Source organism: Lates calcarifer, linkage group LG11 (assembly GCF_001640805.2).
Source record: "Lates calcarifer isolate ASB-BC8 linkage group LG11, TLL_Latcal_v3, whole genome shotgun sequence".
Classification (NCBI taxonomy): Eukaryota; Metazoa; Chordata; class Actinopteri; family Centropomidae; genus Lates; species Lates calcarifer.
Genome location: NC_066843.1, coordinates 23,121,881 through 23,141,988, shown reverse-complemented (window position 1 = coordinate 23,141,988; position 20,108 = coordinate 23,121,881). Strand labels below are relative to the sequence as shown.

Genomic DNA, 20,108 nt, shown 5'->3' with positions numbered 1-20,108 from the left:
TCGACAGAAACTCTTTTAAAAAATATTTACAAATATTCAGCAGTTTCAGTGAGTAAAGTGCATTGTGCCTATATTTTATTGTTTTTTTATTGTCTTTGTTAGTTTATTAGTTAATATCGATGCTTCTGCTTGAGATGATGTGTGTGGCTCAGCTCTGGCTGCAGTGTTTGGAGACCCACTGAATTGTGTTAATAATGGCATTTATTTTGGCCACATGACATGGTAAATGGACTGTACTTACATAGTGCTTTCTAGTTATATCGACCACTCAAAGCACTTCACACTACAGGTCACATTCACCCATTCACATATACATTCATACGCATACACACCGATGACACACATCAAGGGCAAATTAGGGTTCAATATCTATCCAAGGCTACTTCGGAATGCAGAGTGGATCGAACCACCAACCTTCGGATTGGTGGGCGACTGCTCAAACTCCTGAGCCATAGCTGCCTGTCTGTGATGCAAAGTTCTGTTATACTGCATTTCTGTACGGTTGAGGACAAAATTATTAGCCCCCAATGAAATTTTTTCAAAAATTTCCTAAATGCTTTTTTAACAGAGCAAGGAATTTTCAACAGAGCATTTCTAAACATGCTAATTTTCTTTAGAAAGCATTTTTTGCACACACTAACAAAACTATTTCAGAAAAGACAAAAATTATATTTAAAAATAAAATTATATTATCAATATTTTTAGTCCCCTTAAGAACTGACCTTTTTATTGAGCCACAAACCACTGTTGTGCAATGATTAACTTTGTAATGCTCAAAGCTTCTAAAATCAAATCCAAACTGAGGGTTATCTCCCAATTTACACACAGTATAAAAACTTCAGTAAGGGTTTGAACTGTCACTTGAGAAAGCATCATGCCAAGAACTAAAGAAATCAGTTTAGACTTGAGAAAAAGAATTGTTGATGCTCACAAAGCAGGAGAAGGATATACAAAGTTATCACAGTGTCAAGAACTGGAGTGAGAAGTATCACCAAAAATTCAGAGAGAGCCACACAGTACAGAACAAGCCTGGCAGAGGTAGGAAGTTAAAGATTTCAAAGACCCTGGAAAGAAAACTAATGAGAGACATGTCTAAAGACCCCAGAACTACTGCCAAGACGCTATATGACTTAGCCAAGTCGGGAATTCTAGTCTCAAAGAAGATTATTACTAGAGCTCTGCACAGGAATGGACTGTGAGGTTGCAGACCAAGAAAAACTCCACTTCTGCAGAAGAGACACCTTCAAGCCGAACTGAAGTATGTTAAGGACAACTTGGAGAAAGATTATGCATACTGAAAGCATGTCCTTTGGTCAGATGAGATGAAACTAGAGCTCATTGGCCATAAGGACATTGCTTATGTTTGGAGAAAGAAGGGAGTTGCATATAACCCAAAGAACACCGTCCCCACAGTGAAACACAGTGGTTGGAGTATTATGTTGTGGGGATGCTTCAGTGTGTCTGGAACTGGGAATCTCGTCAAGGTGGAAGGAATCATGAAGACTGAACTGAAGACAAAGGTCCATGCCAGAAGGCCATCAAATCTGGAGGAGCTTGAGAGATTTGCCAAAGAATAATGGATGGAGATTTCTTGGGAGACGTGTTAGACACTTGTTGAAATCTACAACAATCGACTGCAAGCTGTTATCCAGCAAAAAGGATACACAATTGACTATTAGCATCAGGGGGGATAATTTTGTTTCTGTGTGCAAAGTATAATAATGTAAGCATCCAATTAAAAACCAGGATGTTTGAATGTTTAACAGCACTTGGGAAGTACTTTTAAAATAAATACATAATAATAATTTCATCTTTTTCTGTATATTGTTGATGGTTTCTATTGCTGTGACATCATAATGATAGTATTAAGAGGTGGGTTAATTCAGGTTGGACACCAGTGAAGGCCTAGGAGTGAAATACACGGCCTGCCAGTGATTGTATTGTCTTTTGTTTTTTTTATTCTACCATGCTCTGAGGAATTCTCCTTGACCACAATGAAAAACGTCATGAGGTCAAGGAAAGATGTGAAGGAGAACTGATAAGGAATTAGGAAAAGAGAACCGTGGTATTTAGAGAATTTGACTGCATTTACACTACACGTTATTTAAAACCAACTTCATTTATTACACACGGAAGATGAACTGTGACAAACTCAGTGCTGTAGGCTACAATTCAATAAGGTTTCCTGTCCAACACTAATAATATAATAACACGAAAGGAATATACAAGTTGATATTGATATTATTTGTTTGGTCAGTGTGAGAAATTTGAGCTATATATAATTATAAATAAAATTGATTCTAAAAGTGACTGTCAAATGATGTTCAAGTTGAATTAATAAATGCATTATAAGTGTGAATCAGATAAACATCACAGATTAGATTTTAAAAGTAAACAAGATCTGGCTTTAAGCTGCAGACAGAGGACAGGCCATGAAGCTACTATAGGTCTACAACTAAAACAAAAATACACACACACTCCCGTAGGAAAACACTGATGTCATTATACCAAAGGGAAAAGTCACAAGATTACAGGAGACTGGAAAGCCTAGGGAGGCTCAATAGAAACAGTGTGATGCGTAAAACCATAGTAAACATGTGTGTTTGTGCGTCAAAGCTTTGGAGAGCTGAGATACTGCGTCATCTCACTTCCTTATTGACTCTGACACAACTACTTTCCAATGAAATGCATTTATGTTCGTCTGTTGTACTGCTGTATAAAGACAGGAGCACCACCTAGTGACAGGAACTAGACCAGTTTTTGGTATAGTAATTATTTGAAACAGATTAATGTCTGCACATTCTAGAGCATGACAAAGAAAATAAAGGTAACCTCCATGTAATTATGCAATACTTTCATATTTTTTGATGAGATGCTACAACTCAAGTATTTATGTACGGGGGCAAATGCCTCCACTTGTCAATGCAATCAAATTACATCAAATCAAATCAGATCAAATCAAAAGATACATAGTCAAGCTGGGCATTAAAGCAAATTGCAATGATTCTTGTTAGTCATATTTCCATATGTTGTTGCTCACTGAATCCTTGCTGCAGTGTTGCGCCAAAACTAAACCACATTCGCAAATGTGAACAAATGCAGATGAGCAGTGCACATGGAGGAGCAAAAAAAAAAAAAAAGAAAAACATCAAAAAGACAAATACTCCAGTTGGTTGATTTAGACATGTAAAGTGATGTTTTGTTGATTTCAAATAGAGATTCTCCTTTGTTAATGTTGAGGTCATAGGTCAAGATGCTGCCAGGGGTCCATGTAATTTTCAGGAGGTAGCAGATGGAAATCCAGGGTAAATATTTCCTTCTTTTCTCCACTGATGTAGCCTTTGAGTGTCACGACCCAAAATGTCATCTGTAAACTCTATCAAAAACACTGGATTTATTGCATGACCGGCGCGTTAGTAATGTGTCCATCATCATCACCATCTGACGCATTTCTCTTCACCCACCCTTTTCCTTCACACACACACGCACGCGCACGCACGCACACATATACCCTGTACTATAGTGTAACTCCTCCTTTCTACGGTGCTCCTAAACTATATAAATCACCCCTGACTGAGTTTGAAACCAATGTGTAGCGACCTGCAGAGCATAAAACTGACAGAAGACGAGAGAAGAGGAAAATCCTTGACGGTGCAAACAGATCTCTGCTGCTGTGAGAAACCACCTGTAGCTCCTTAAAGGTAAGTCTACATTTCAGCAATCAGTTTTTTGTTTTTTTCACTGGGATGAATTTGTTTCTAGTACGAATCAGGACGTTTTACTTGATTCACTCAGACATCGATATAAAGGGCGATTTGCTTAATTTTGTTTTACAGAGAATTGCATGCACATCGAGCACTGTAAGACATTTTTCAACTTCTGTGTGCAAAAATTCCTAAATAAAAGCGTCTAGCTACTGTTCCATATCACATTGGTCATAGCACAGAATGTCAGATTGTTTTTTAAACCCGTGCCTCTTCAACTTTTGCACATGAAAGAAAATCCCGTCATTTTACATCAGGCTGTTTTACCTTTGACTTCAACATGCCAACATTTCTGTGGTCAGATCAGCAGAAGCTTGTGTCACCTCAAACATTACAGGAGACTAAATGACTTGTTAAATGATTTGATAAATGTCACGGCTTTTTAACACAAGTAAGGTACTATAAAAGGTTATTTTGTTTTGGACACCCAATTTGCGTGTGGAAAATTTGCGTGTTCTTTTCCTGGTTCAGTGTTATATTGACCAGTTCGTAGCTCTGAGGTCGTGTTTGTGTTTGTGTGTTTTTTTTTTTTCAACCTGAAGAGAGATCAACTCAATGACGAGCTGGGAGATTCAGTCAGCACCCAGACTGAAAGTAACCGCACACAAACCACCTTAACCGATACGCAGTGCGTGTGTGCGTGTGTGTGTGTGTGAGAGAGAGAGAGAGAGAGAGAGAGATATTTATATATATGATTTAGTATGGTGGCAAATACACACACACACACACTGTACACCAACCATCAAACCCAGCATTAGTTTCCTCCACTGGAGTCAATCCATTTTCTTCATCAACTAAACAACACTCCTGACAAGAGCCTGACAATAAGTCGATTTATGTTTTTTTTTTTTATTATTTATATGTACCAATCAACTACAACAGTAAAACTGGAAAGACTTATTTTTGCTGGGGGGTTTTTTGTTTGTTTGTTTGTTGTTGTTTTTTTTTTTCTGTTTTGTTTTTTTTTTTTGTTTGTTTTTCGTGTTGCTCCCCTAAAGAGGGCTTTGATAAACGCCAGACATTTTGTCTTTCATTACTTGTAACATTTTCAGAATTTTGATGCTACAAAGGAAAATAAGACTTTTGCTGCCTAAACTAAAAGTTCTTGTTAATTGATTTGGTAATTGCTGTCTTGCGGCCCTGTCTCAGATGGCCATGATGCTGAAGCCATGGACAGTGCTGGTGGCTGTAGCGCTGTGTGTGCTAGTGTGTCTGGGAACACTGGCCGACGCCTATCCCCCCAAACCCGAGAACCCCGGTGATGATGCCCCACCTGAGGAGCTGGCCAAGTACTACACCGCCTTGAGACACTACATCAATCTGATCACAAGACAGAGGTATATACACACATACAGTACGCACACTTGGGCAGAATCTTATATTTAACCTTCCAATAAAGCAAGGCATAAATGTTTGGAACTAATGCTTCCAGTCAAATAAAACATAGCACATTTAAGGTAGTATAGACTACTTTAGATCTCAGTGTCTAAACTGAATAATAATTTTCACAATAGCTACAAATGTAGCTAAGTAAAATCAGAAATTCATGGCAAACAAAGTGGTGAATATTACAACCACATATTACTTTTGAATGCAGGACTAATGAATAATAAGTAACTTGGATACTTGTATGAGTAATGGTGATAAAATAAAAATAAAAGGCCCTTCCTTGCTCTCCTTAAAAAGTCAGGCCACCCTAGCCATATTTACTAATAACTAAATACCCTCATCCCTTTCTGACCCAACACCCACCCGAGTTGTTTTCATACAGCCCCAGAGGATAAATCTTAGGGAGTCAGGGACGGTTCTTATGAATATAGAAGAAGGTATGTTTGTTGTACCACGCCTCGTGTAATGGACTATATGTGGATGCCCAAGAATTCAAAGAACCATTCTCCAAATTGATTTTCAGGTGTTAAGCAAATGAAAGTGCCACACGAGTTGAACTTCATTTTATTTTATTCAAGTCATTATAACGACTGAGTTCTATGAGTTTCTTGCTCATACTTAAGCCAGGAGGTCTGTCTATGTGTGATGCATCCACCCACCCTAACCCAACCCTTCACCAGCACACAATGGCAGTAGATTAGATTACTGGCCACTCTCCAAAACCTCCAGGCCTCCAAATCAACGGGACCAGAGCAATAAAATCGGTACAGATGGATCCAAGAAAGAATCCCAAATCCAATTAGCTGAGCCTGCTGCTGTAAGGTGTAAAAGTCACCAGTATGGAATTGTCAGATGGCATATTTTTTTATTTGAAGCTGCCTGGCTCATAAGCATCAGTTTTCATTCATGCAAGTCAAATAGGTTGTTGATATTTAAATGTTTGGTTAAAGTAGATTCCAAATGCCATATAAAGTCAATTTGTTTCCAGTAGAATGTTTTCACATTTCACTTGAATGTGGGCATTAAGCATTGAGCATTTTACTTGATATATCATATGTGATTAAGAGAACTATGCTTGTTTAAAGATTTGACTGTATCAGAAAAATGCTAGAGATTGTGATGGTTGTCAGCTATAGAGCCACTCCTGATATAGATGATGGATCTGGGCAGTCAAGTACCCTTGGTTTATAGGTATACATGACACTTCATGTTATTGTAACTGTACAAAAATACTAGCGTCTAGAACTAAAAACATGAAAACAAGGGCATCTTTTTGGTTGATTTAAGTTGGTTCTACTATTTTTAGACCAAGTATTTTTCCACCAAGATTCAGTATTTTTCTCAACAGAATTTTATTCCTGGCAAACTGAAACAATAATTCCAGATTGCAACAGATTTCTTGCTAAATGTATGTGTATATGTATATGTAAGACAGGCATTTTAGAGTGTACTTATATTAAGTTTATAAACACTTGTTCTTGACAGTACTGCTCTGAATTTAAGTAAAATTTACAGAAAATATAACTGAAAGATTGAAAAAATATAAAAACATTTTCTAAGACTGTAAGACAAAGGTCCCAATTTGTGCATCTTACATATTAGCTAACAGCAAGAACAGCAACAACAAAATTCAGCCACCATTCATTCCAGAATGAAAGGACACTTTTAATCATCTTGATGAAAAAATATAGATAGAAATTTTGTCTTTGACAAAAGATAAAAATTTTTTAAGCCATTATCCAAGTAGTGCCCCTTTTCCACAATTCAAACAAAGATGGTAGCCAGAAGTGACATATTTCCTTGTTCAATTTGTACAATTACAGATTTTATTACCGGTTATATTGGTATACCTTATGATGTTGAGTTCTGATATTTTATATTTTCATTCAAAGCATCATGCTATTATTATGCCTCTGTTTTCAAAGTGAGCAGATATTTCATTTCTGGTTACCTAGATAAGATCCTGCAACTTGGAAAACAGGTTAGAAATCAGACAAAATATTTTTTTCATCCCAATGGTTAGAGGAGTGATTGAGGATTCTGGAAATACCCTTCAAAAAATTTTATGCTTAGGTCTGTGCCTCAAATGAGAGCTATAACATAGGCAAATATTTCTAAAACAATGAAAATTACATTTGAGAGAGCAAAACACAAGAAGAGGTAAGTTGACCATTGGATTGAGAGAGCAATAAAAAAGACAGACAATCAGACAGGAAAAGACATGGACAGACAAAGCTGATATAGTTGAACAGCGAGAACAGTCAGAGATAAAATAAAAGCAGAACCGACCAGGGAGATTCAGGGGAGATATATGAATGCAGATGGGCCATTATGAGGGGGTAAAACATTTTACATCCTGATGTGTTGCACTGTGTGACAGCTGCATGAGAGAGCATGTGAGGTATTTGATTGCTTTCCTAGAGGGCAAGACACACGCCTCCTAGTGTGTGTAACGAAGCGTAAGATTGGGTGCTGGGGTCATAAAGAGAGGTGGAACAGGTGGTTGATGGGAAAACTGAGGAACTGCAGGGTTGAGTTCAGTAGCACTGTTTCTTTCACACAGACACATAAACACACACACATATACACACACATTACCAAGTAAACTTCCTGTTAAATGGCTCCGTGATTTTACATTTGGGACTCTCTTGGACTCTTGGTTTCCTTATGAAAGGCATAAAATAAGAAGACGCATGCAGACTAGGAGATGACACCTACTTAGATACACCAGCGTTAAAACACGCACATGCACAATTTGAATCTGACTGTGAAATTAAAACATTAGGAGCAAAGGGAGGGAAACAAGAGACACATTTTTTGTAAAGTTACACAGAGGTAAGAGGGCAATGGACAGAAAGAGAGATAAGAAGTCTCAGAATATACAACATAACACTGGTCCATTGACACTGTGAGCCACAACGACCACTGAAATTAAAGATATAAAGGAGACTAATGATGGAAGCAATGTGTTAATGGGAAAAGTAGTCCGCACTGTTATGACTGTAGGACAGTGAACAGTTAAGTTGATATCACAAACAGTTATACTGACTTACATTCATGCAGCGTTTCCTATGAGCCCCTTACATGTGTGAACACTATCTGAATCCAGGGTGGGAATATGGAACTCCATATGGAGAAATAATTATAGAATGAGAATACATTGCACGTTTTTTGCTGAAAGAAGTGCAACTGTAAAAATAGTAGGTTTTTTTTTTTAATAACACATTTTAAAAATCTCTTTTATCTCTTTCCCAGGTATGGAAAGCGTTCAGCTCAAGAGGATATGGTTGCAGAGCTCCTGTTTGGTGCAGACAGCAACAGAGACCAGAGATCAAGGTAAAGACCTTCACACGCATATTGCTGAAGGAGTCACGTGAGCTAGACTAAACACATATTTCAACCTTTATTTATTATCATTTTCATCAAATCATATAAGCTTCATATAATTAAATAATCTCATTGAGATCAAGACTTCTTTTACTAGATACTAGACAGTCAGACATATTGAAACCACATACAGCATCAGACACAATCACAGACAGCACTAAATAAATTAGAAGTTTAAAATTTGACAGTAGGATAAAAGGTTTAAGTATTGAAATCATCGGTAATTCATTCATATATATAATAGTAGAAGACAGGCTTCCCATGTCCTGATGAGCAGTGGTTTTAAATTTGAGAACATAAGAGATATACTGAATATCTGAATGTTGAAGTATAACTCTGGTATTTGTGGACCAATATTTTTTTGTTGGATGTAAATGATTGACAGGGTGGTATTTCAGCAGCTCAGGTAAAATAGTTGTTTTTGTCAGTGGAGTCTGGTAGGGATGTAAAGTGATGTTTACTCTTAATTCTTAATCTTAACTCTTAATCTACTTTAATTTAGAAAAAGGTCTCTTGTCAGGTATGCCATTCTTACTCAATACTGCACTGACTTAATATCATTTACACCTAAAACCATGGGAAAATAAGGCTCAGGTTCAAAAATACCAGAGTTATAGTTACATGTTCTTTCTTCTTTTTGTGTCTATCCACAGATATGATGATTCCTACATGTGGTGACTCCACCATCCCTCTCCCTCTTCATCTGGAATTCCCTCTGTGTGTCCCACAATCTGTGCCTCTGATCTCCAAACCCTGAATCTGACCCCAACCAATGACCATTACTGACCAGAATACAAGCTTTCTCAGTTTCTCTTGTCACTGTCTCACATCTCACTCATTAGAACATATTTATACATCATTTATTATTAAAATAAAATATATATGAGATTAGTGCTACTAATCTGAAGATTGAACTGTATCTATGTGTGTGAGCATCAATGTCCCCCTACTCTTGTTTTACTGTTCCTCCTGTAAAATGTAACATCAGAATAAATTAATAAAACTCTTCTGTGTGATTAAAATTTGTTGAGGACTCAAAATGTTTTTCTTTTCTAAATGTGAAGAGTTTATGCATCTTATATTCTAACTAGATAATTTGCATTTCCTGCAGAAAATGTGTGTGAATGCTTCCAGCATTTATGACCCCAACCAATGACCGTTGCTTCCAGCAATGCTTCCAGCAATGCTTCCAGCAATGCTTCCAGCAATGCTTCCAGCATTCCCACCATTGCTCTTCTATTTCATTATTATTATTATTAGTAATACTAATTTTTTAAAAGCTATAACCATCCGCTGCTGGATTCAAACCGGCAACCTTGTGATCGAGAGGCAACTGCACCACTGAAGACCACACGGTACTGTGTAAAATTGCATATATATAGCAAAATGCACAACATATTCATAACAATATCTATTATTATTATCATTATGGTTATCATTACTTTTCTCAGGAGGGGTTTTTGATATTTGTCTGGGTCAGGGTTTTAACACGAGACCTTGGGTTGGTAGGCATCCGCGTTACTGATCTCGCCACTGAAGTCCACAGTGCAAGACCTGGTAGTAAAAGCAGTTGTAGTGATAGTACAATTACAAAGTTGCAAAATTGTTGTAAATAGCAAAATAGCATAAAAGCATAAACAGTTGCAAAAAGTTGAATAAGCAAAACAGTAAAAAGCTTAAAAAGTGAAAAATTTTCATAAAATGGTTTCTACAGCATAAAGTGCAGTGTCTGATGGGGATCGAACCGGGACTAGTTGAGACCAAAAAAGGTACGCCAAGAATCAATAAGTGGTGCTTATTTTTCAGTTTTTTTCTGATACTTTACGGTTAGATTAATAAGCAACTGTTCTCCAATATACACGTTACTTTTTCTCATTTAGCAGACACTTTTATCCAAAGCGACTTACAAGTGAGAGATAACATTAAAACTACAGTACAGTACAGCATCATACAGCACAGTACTGCACTATACAGCACAAAACAGTAGCTTAGTGTACATTTTTCATCTAGTCAGTGTAATATCAAATACTGTTACCTAGTTATTAAAATTCAGATTAATGTAAAGTTTGATTACATTTGTAGTAAATAATAGTAATAATAATAATAATAATAATAATAATAAAGGTGTTTTGCTGTAATGAAAAAGACTCCCCCCTTCCTCCCTGCAAAGATGAAGGTGGCATTCAGGAGGGGTCCATCAGACCATCTATGGCAGGACCCCTCCTGAAGCTATGAGGATAAAAAACCACTCGCCTCAGGATAAGTCACTTGCTCACAGACTGTGGTCCTTCAGCAAGGAGGTGATATGTCAGACTGTCAGGAGGTGATGGGGGAGTACATCCTGTAGTTTGGCAAATACAAGGGAAAATCCTTCAGATGGCTCCTTGAAAATGATGTTGGCTACACCATCTACCTCATCAAAAAGGTGGAGGAGGAGGAAAGAGATGGGACCTTCAACCCCCAGGGACACAGCAAAGACAGCCTGCTGTCATTTCTGCACTTTTCAAGGAGCTTCCAGGAAATTGAGGACCTAAGGGAGTACCTAGTCTCCAGGAAGCCAGCACCACCAGTGTGGCATGAATGTGTCAACATTGTTGGTTTTGGAGCTAGGGCTAAGGACACCTGGAGGAAGATCTGGGAGAACAGGGCCGACGGGTATGCTGAATTCATCTTAGGAGTGAAGTGCATCAAAAACAGCAAGGTGTATAACCGTCAGCAGTACCTCCTCAAGCAGCAGAGGTCCAAGTCCTCCCCACTACCTGCAGAAACCCCCACAACGTCAAGTACCTCCACACGGACATCTGGCACACTAGGTCAGTGCACATAAATATATGAATTCTGATCTCATGTAAACATTTAATGCTTCTAACACACAAATAACATTATTGTTTAATCTGGGAGGAGGACGAGGAGCTGGAGAGAGAAATACTCAGTCTGTCTCCTTCTAAATCTGACAGGGAACGAGGTAGGTGGACTTAGTTTAATAAAGTGTGAAACCTGTTTGAAGACTTTCTTTAAACTCGGAGCTGTGTCACATACAGAAGTACGCCAATGACACAGCCATCGTGTGGTGCATCAGGGATGACAGAGAGGAGGAGTATCGGAGACTGGTGGGGGACTTTGCTGCATGGTGCCACACTAACCACCTACAGCTCAACACCTCTAAGACGAAGGAGCTGGTCATTGACTTTGGGAGGTCCAGACCAAGACCGCGACCAGTCCTGTTAGAGGGAGCTGAGGTGGAGGCTGTGGACTTCTACAAGTCTACAAGGTTGGACAATAAACTGGACTGGACAACGCACACCAGCCACCTGTATGGGAAGACACAAAGCAGGCTGTACTTCCTAAGGAGACTGCAGTCTTTCAATGTTTGCAGCAAACTGCTATGGATGTTCTACCAGTCTGTGGTTGCCAGCGTCCTCTTTTACACTGTGGTGTGCTGGGGGGGCAGCATATCCAGGAAGGACACATACAGACTGGAGAAACTGATCAGGCGGGCCAGCTCTGTGGTCGGCATGAAGCTGGACTCTCTGGTGACGGTGGCAGAGATGAGGACACTGGACAAACTGCTGGATATTATGGACAATGCTAGCCACCCTCTGCACACCGTCATCAGCAACCAGAGGAGCCTGTTCAGCGAGAGACTGCTCCTGCCCAAGTGTAGGACCAACAGACTGAAGAACTCCTTCGTCCACCATGCCATCATGCTCTACAACTCCTCACTTGGGGGGAGGAGGAGATAGGGTAGGGTATGGAGCACAGAAGGGAGTGGTAGCCCCCCTTAAAGTGCAATAACCCACCTGAACACTCAAGTAATATACAGTTCAGCATATTTATATTTATTTATGTCAATGCCATACAGAGTCCAGAATACTCAGCATTTTTATCTTAAATATCACCCTTAATTATATTCTATTTATATTCTTTTGCTATTCTATTTATATTCTGTGTCATTTGCTAACTGTCCTGCATGCTGCCCTGTCTTTCGTTCGCAAACTGTTGTTGTACTGCCCTGTGTGATGTGTTCTGTCTGTATTTGCTGCTGAAAATGTAATTTCCCTGAGGGAGTCATCCCAAAGGGATCAATAAAGTCTGTTGTGTCTGTTCTTTACCTGTTTTCATTACATTTCAAAAAATGATTCACAATTTAACAAAACAGGTATTTATTACCAGTTAGCTAAAGAGACAACAGGAAAAGAAAGGTCGTGAAGCATAATCAGACTGGTATGTGTGGGGAAGATGACAGATTTTTTATTTTTTAGTTTTTTATAGCACACAGCACTAAGCCAACAGCTACTGCTACTATTTCCAGACATGCTGAGCCTGATGACCCCACTGTGATTGTTTCTTCTTTGAAAGGTTATTATATTTTCTCATTTGCTCTGTAAGCCATCTTTGATGTTATTCCAACTGCATGACTTTTTTTTCTTTTAATCCCATAGCCAAAGCAAAGGCCCCATTGCAAGTACCCCCTCAGCTGCTCGCTATTGCCTCACTGCTGGGGAGCAGGTATCAGGTGTGTAGAGAGAGTATGGCATTTTCACATAAGTAGTCCTCTTATACTATCAGTGTATCTCACATGAATATCAGTTACCACTGTTTCATACACATGAATAGTTTGTACGTAATGTTACATAATGTTAACATCTGCCCCTTCAGAGTCTTTTCCCTCTATAAGGAACAGTTTTTCTTAACTTTTGTTTGAACATTTTTTCAGAGCATATAGAGAGCCAAAATCCCAGCATTCTTTAAGGCCTGGGATAACAGCAGCCCCACCTCTTCCTGACAGTGATTTTTTTTTTCTTAAATGCTATGAGAAAGAAAATGTAGGCACACATTCAGTTTTGTAACATGGATATCACATATGCCTCTCCTGTTTGTATCTCACCATCCTAGACTGATCATCACAGAGTGTTGCCCCTGTGGCGCTACAGGAGGACACAGAGCATGATGAAGGTATGGAATGTGTGTGATATTGTTTTACCCATTCCAATCACTTATAGAGGTGTCTTTCTGTTTCTCTTATTGTGTATGTACTGTTGTGCTTTATTTTGTTTGTGTTTTACAGCTTTACCTTGTCCACCCCCTCCTGTTGTGCACCTTGCAGCAGCCTCTGTCCCTTCTGTGACTCCACACCAGCCAGCTTCCTCTGTCCCTGCCTATGATGAGGATGTTGCCCAGTGGAACTGCTCCCACCAGCAGAAAATATGGATGAAGCCAGGGTCACGTTCCATATGTCACCCCATGAATATGCTGTCCCTGTGGCGTTTTCCACCTCATCCTGAGCTCATAGACTCAATCTCTGATCTGCCATCACCACAATATTTCCAGCTGCATCCATTTTTCATTTGGAAGCCAGAGCATGGGATCACAGAGAGGCTTAGGAACAATTACATCCTGCCCTGTCTTCATGTCTGTCCCAATCCTCAGGTAGCTTCTTCTGGCGTAGGAAGGCCGAGAGTAATTACTGGCATCAGTGGCCAGTACTACATTTTAGTAGTAGTGGTAGTAGTAGTGCAAGAAGTACTGGTATGCTGACAAGCCCCAGTGAGCTGGAGAGGCTACCAAAGCGCTTTACTAACATTGTGCCAGCTTTCCTCACATATAAAAAGGCCATCTGTAAATCTGTGATGGATGAGCAGAGGCGCAGGGGCAGATCACCTGAAGACATGGGGAAGCAGCTGACTGAGGTGCTCCATCTTAAATATGAGCAAGCTCATCTGGCCTACCTGCTCAGTGTGCAGAACATCAGGGATGCTGAGGCAAGAGTCTACGGCCAGAGAACCATCACTGGGCTCCTCAGACAGTCAGACGCCCCTGCTCCATTTGGTGGATACTCTGATGCTAATGGCTGGTGTGGAGTATCTATTTCCTCACACTACCTGGTCAACTGCCTGATCCAGGAATATCAGTGGCAAGAGCAGCTCCTCACACTATTGCTGCAAGGCACATTTGGCTGGGCACTCAGGTCAGATAATACCCGCAAAGTGGCAAGGAAGGTTACATTGTTGTCTGGCACCATGTCCTCGTATGCCATAATGAATGAAAACTGTCCTGTGAAATGAATCATGTCCTTGGTGATGCTGTAGTCAGAGAGTGACCACCTGCTGCGATCCGCCAAGAGGCACTAACTATGGACAATTACAAGAACAAGCACATGGTCAGACTGCAGAGTTAAAGGGCTCTCCCGCAAATATCAGCAACCCAATTCAAGTGCACACTACTAGCTTTCATCTAAGAGTAAGGACAGTAAGGACACTCACAGAACGGTGACAGTCAGCACCCTGGGAAGGCAAAGCTCTCAATTACCAGTCGATCTAACCTTCCAACCCTCACCTATGGTCATGAGATTGGGGTAGTGACCGAAAGAAGAGATCGCCCCCCCCCCCGCACCGTTGGATTGATGAGAGAGTTGAGATTGATGCAGGGTTCAATTTCAGCTGGGCGGAAATTCTGGGATCAGCCTTAGAGACAGGGTGAGGAGTGTGGACATCTGGAGGGAGCTCAGAGTAGAGCCGCTGCTCTGCGTGAGGTGGTATGGGCATTTGGTTAGGATGCCTCCTGGGTGGCTTCCTTTGGAGATTTTCTGGGCACACCCAACTGGGAGGTGACTGTGGGGTAGACCAAGAACTCACTGGAGAGACTATATATCTCATCTGGCCTGGGAACACCTTGGAATCCCCCAGGAAGAGCTGGAAAACCTTTCCATAGAGAGTGAGTCTGGAATGCCTTGCTTAGCTTGTTGCCACTGCAACCCAACTCTGGATAAGCGGAAGAAACTGACTGACTGAGTAGTGGGGGTAGTGTGGCAGAGCAACATCTTCCAGTTCATCGTTCTCAAAGGCTGAGCCACCAGGGGAGACCAAGTATGGGGAGTGGGTGGCTCACTGAATGTTAGAGTTCATTAACTGTTTCTTGAGTTTAAATGGAGAGTTCACAGAAACATTAAGGGTTAAAGCCAGCTGTTCAAGCTCATTTTTACATGTTCATTTACACACACACACACACAAAGAGGTTTATAGCCATAAGCTGTATAATGAGTTTAATTAGTGCCTTTTGTTTGGCTGTAGTATGTGCACACTAACAAATGGACTGCTAAATATTTGTTCTGAAGCTGCACTTTTTGCTGCCATCCCACCCAAAATGGACTTGAAACCTGTGGGTTATACTGTATTTATTAAAATGGACTTAATGTAAGTGAGGACAGTATATTGGCTAAAATGTGTGCTATTGTGCTGGATTGGAATTCTGTTAAAATTCCCATCCGGAGTGGTGATAGTGTTAGAGTAGCTCCTTTCCAGTAGAGGGCAGTACAGTTGTGTGTGTGTGTGTGTATGCAGCAAGTGAGTGGTTGAGCTTGGGAGAACGAGCAGGGGAAACAGTGTGAGTCATGTGTAGATTATGCTGAGCCTAGTGAGGGACAGACAATCAGACGAAGGTTTGGAAAGTAAAATCACAAAGAGTGTAGAACGTGTATTGTTACATTGTAGGGAATGTAGAGAAGAGAGGGAAAAATGAAATCAAAAGATACAAAAGACAGGAAGAAAGTGGGACCTTAAGAGTATATTGGGGATATTGGGGAGGGGTTAAGGAAAGACAGAAAGCTGTTGTTGAATATTTGAAAGATATAGGAATATATCATTGGAGTTAGTAGATTTAGTAGGATTTGGTTTAGTGTTTTTTTTTTTTTAAGCATCATATAAATAACACATGCTACATACCCTGGTACAGTAGGTGGTGGTATGCACCTTTTTAAGTCATGTTTACAATCTGCCATAAAACTAAAAGAAGAAGAAGACTGGGAGCTGGTTTGTTTGAATAATAATAAATGTCCATCGCTGCTACAGAAAATAAAGCTGCAGCTTCTCAAGTGGAAGCTCATGTGTGTGTTTTTCCCCACTGCCAGGGTTAGGGTTAGGGTTAGTTCAAAATCGTGTCAAAACACTGGAAAAATAAAACTCCTATCTGAAGGAAAAAGTCGAAGATGCTGAGAACAGAAGCCATTCTTCTAATCTTCATTTATTTCATGTTCCCGAGCAAGCCAAGGGCCGAGATATTTTGGACTTTACGACCCATCTAATCCCACTTCTCTTCAGTAAAAGAGAACTTTCCAACACCGCCTGTTATTGAGCAGCCAAGTGCATCATTCTCCCACTAGCTGCCAGGATTCAAGAACTGATTCAAGGCTAATCCTGGTAAAATTCCTTATCTTCCAGGATAAACTGCAGATCCTACATTTAAGGAAATGTGAATCCACATTTATTCTGACTTGCAGGGTTACTTCAGAGACCAATTTGATTCTGTTAAGAAAGAACTTTGTGAATTGGACTTTAAATACTCTCTCCTCTATCCTGCCACTCTCAGAGTTGTTGCTTTGTTTCACTTCCCGCAGGATGTTGAAGTATTTTTTTGTGATATCCCTATGCAGCATGCTAGATTGCCCTCACCTAGCTGGTTAGCTGTCCCCAGCCACTCAAGTGTCCTCAACAAATTCTCGGAGGCATTGGGGGAGTTGGCATTGACACCAGATGGCCCACTGGCAGGTGTGGGTCGTGGAGAACATGGCTGGGGTTGGTTCCCTGCCCCTGACTCGCCCACTGTTGAAGCCAGGGGTTGGTAGGGTGCAAGCCAGTCAGGGTGGAGTACTGCCACCTGGTTCCTCTTAACCAGCAGCACCCTGTACACAATGTCCAACAGTTTCTCAAGAACAGTACAAGGTCCAGTCCAGTCACTCATTAGTTTGGGGGAAAGGCCCCACACTTGGGCCCCATAAGCTTGTTTCACTCCAGCATCTGAGAGGGCTCGCCTGGTCAGGTCACGTGCCTCTTGGATCCATTCTCAGTTGGTAAAAGTAGTCCATGGATGTCGTGGTTGCCTCGTTCTGTGGTGGAGAAAGGTCCCAGGATGTTGGCTTCATGGGGGCCCCCACCTGGTACTGTTGCCAGGGTACGTGTGAGCGCTGTGTTGGCCCCTTCTGAGAGGTGCAGGTGTCACTCTGGTGCACGTAGAGCTCTACATCCTGGCAACAGTACCAGGTGGAGAGTTTTTGTGACCCTTAAGTGGCCTGTCCCCACTGATGAGCTGCATATCTTGGTGGTGGTGGTGCTGGACAGTGGTGTGTGATGTGGCCTGTTGAACTGCTGTTCTGTTTATTTTTGGCCAAGGATATTTTATTTACCATTTTACTACTCTTCTGGAATGTACTTGAAAGTACTGTGTTTTATTTAAAAAACACACAAACATGTTTTCTAGACATTGGAAGTTTGCAAAAACTAATAAATAAACATGACTTTGTTGTTTAAACATATGTATATGTCTATTCATTGATTTAGTCATCTACCAAAATCTGTTTGAATTGAAAAATGTTGCTTCTTGTGTCAAATATTGATATGCGATTAAAATGCAATTAATTACGATTAATTAATTACAAAGCCTCTAATCAATTTGATTAAGTTTTTAATTGAGTACTTCCACTAATTTACTTGTTTTTAACATACTGTGGCATACCAAGGGGAATCGGCGGGTGTGGAGTGGCTAGGCCCGGGAGAGTTATGTGTAAGTGTATTGTCTGTATGCCTGTGTTAAAATAAAGCAAATTCTAAGATTTGTCTTGAAACACATTATTCATGTTAGAGAATAGTTCCTGAAAACATGTAAAGTCTGTAGACTATATGTTACTTTATTGTAGAGTTACACTATTTCACAGTTTTCCATCAGTTTCATGTTCAGGTGGCTCAATTACACACTGGAGCCACCACTCAGCATAACCCTGCCCCTTACACTGTAGCTGTTATGAATAGCAGAACTGCATTTACATCAGTGTTTCGCCTTGACTACATGTTATTCTAAGTTTTGCTAGCTAGCACATCCTCCCTGAGTCACACTGATGGAGAGCTGAGGAACACCACCAACACCTGTCTCTGCAGTGACTGTTTCACCCCATTTAGTTTTACAAACTTTCATCAGAGATAATGGGAATGCATCCATAATCCACTGTCACTTTTGGATGAGGCCAAACCGACCATCTCCCTCCCTGGCCTTCACCCTCCTGTCCCGCTGACATTGCTCACTGTCTGCCTCTATTAGTGTGACATGATTATACTTTGTTTTCCCATATTAATAAACAACAGTGATATGACTGTATAAACAGTTTGACTTGTTTCTTGAGTCCCTGAAAGACAGACGGGCCATTTTATCAATAAAAGTGTAATCTCTAAACCTTCCAAAACAATAAGAAATTGTCCTCAGGCTCTGAACTTGACTCTGGCTCTGGTGGCTCAAACATGTACGTCTGTACAACTCCAAGGCTGCTAGTATCCATTTTCAGGTCATGGTGTGACAGAATGTTAACAGGATGTTAAGTGTCACTATGCTGCACCATTCTCTGAGTGGGTATGACTTCCGAACCTTCAGCAGACACGCCCCCAGCGTCTCAGAGCAGAGAGACCTCCTTATTATTGCCATAATTTTGGAGCCTAATTTTATCTATAGCTGGGTGGTTAATAGTACATTTTTCTGTGGTGTGACTGACTCAGAACTCATACTGCTTTACACAGACTTTAAGGACCCCCTTAAAAACAAGATACTTCATCTCAAGGGGCTATCTTAAATTAAAAAATAAAATAAAAGTATCTAAATATTATATCTGAGAGTCAATGTTTGTTGACTGGCAAAACTACCGTCATCTAACATGCATTTCATCTTGTAGCCTGCTGGGCTGCATCGCAGGGATGTCTGCTGGATTGTTAACCAGCACCTAAAAGAAAGAGAGCATTCTTTCTCCAGAGCAAACAAAACAATCACTTTTAGGGCTTAGTGTGAGAACAGACAGTAAAGGAGAAGGCTGATGATGAAAAGCTCAGGGAGGGACAAGAAGCGTTCAGGCTGATGGGAAAATCAAAGAAAATGGTTAAGACCATGACCCATTTTTTCTACCATAATTAGCATATTTATGTTTATAATGATATTGCCATCTTCAGAATTGCTGTACATTTCTTATTTACATCACAATTAAACTGATATTCCTACAAGCATACTTTCCTAGTCCATCTAATGTATACTGAGAGAACAGTTATCAGTTAGTGTAAGGAATGATGAATGATAAGGATCCCTATTTTTTCTTTTTCTCAAATGTGCATACTATTCAATATGCATTAACAAAAAACAAACATACAAAACAATCAATTAAACAATCAGCTGGATGATTTTGAAAAAAAAATACCATGATATCACTGAGATGTTCTTTAAATTTTCATGGTAATACTTCTATGAACTGACAACACCAAGCTAAAAAAAAACTTTCAACTTGAAGCACTCTTTAAAATAAACATTTGAGGTTGACACGACTTAAGACCCTAATATGTACCTAAACCCAAAATCATTGTCTTTACCTTCCAGACTTTAAAAGAATTATAGTCTAGACCAGGCTAGATATCCCTGATGACATCGTCCCATGGTATTTTTTTGTTTGTTTGTTTGTTTTTTTTTTGGTTTGTTTGTTTTGTTTTTTTTTTTTGTTGTTGTTTTTTATGTAAGCCAAAAACAACACACTGGCCCTTTAATACCCCC

The 20,108-nt window shown here is 40.0% G+C and overlaps 1 protein-coding gene across 1 annotated transcript; it reads left to right on the top strand.

The window, feature by feature from the left end:
- The first annotated feature begins 3,559 nt into the window (after positions 1-3,559).
- On the top strand, positions 3,560-9,565 carry pyya (peptide YYa). Its single transcript, XM_018698387.2, has 4 exons — positions 3,560-3,701; positions 4,914-5,101; positions 8,409-8,489; positions 9,194-9,565. The coding sequence occupies exons 2-4, from the start codon at positions 4,914-4,916 to the stop codon at positions 9,216-9,218; spliced, it is 294 nt and encodes a 97-aa protein (XP_018553903.1). The 5' UTR covers positions 3,560-3,701; the 3' UTR covers positions 9,219-9,565.
- The last annotated feature ends 10,543 nt before the right edge of the window (positions 9,566-20,108 follow it).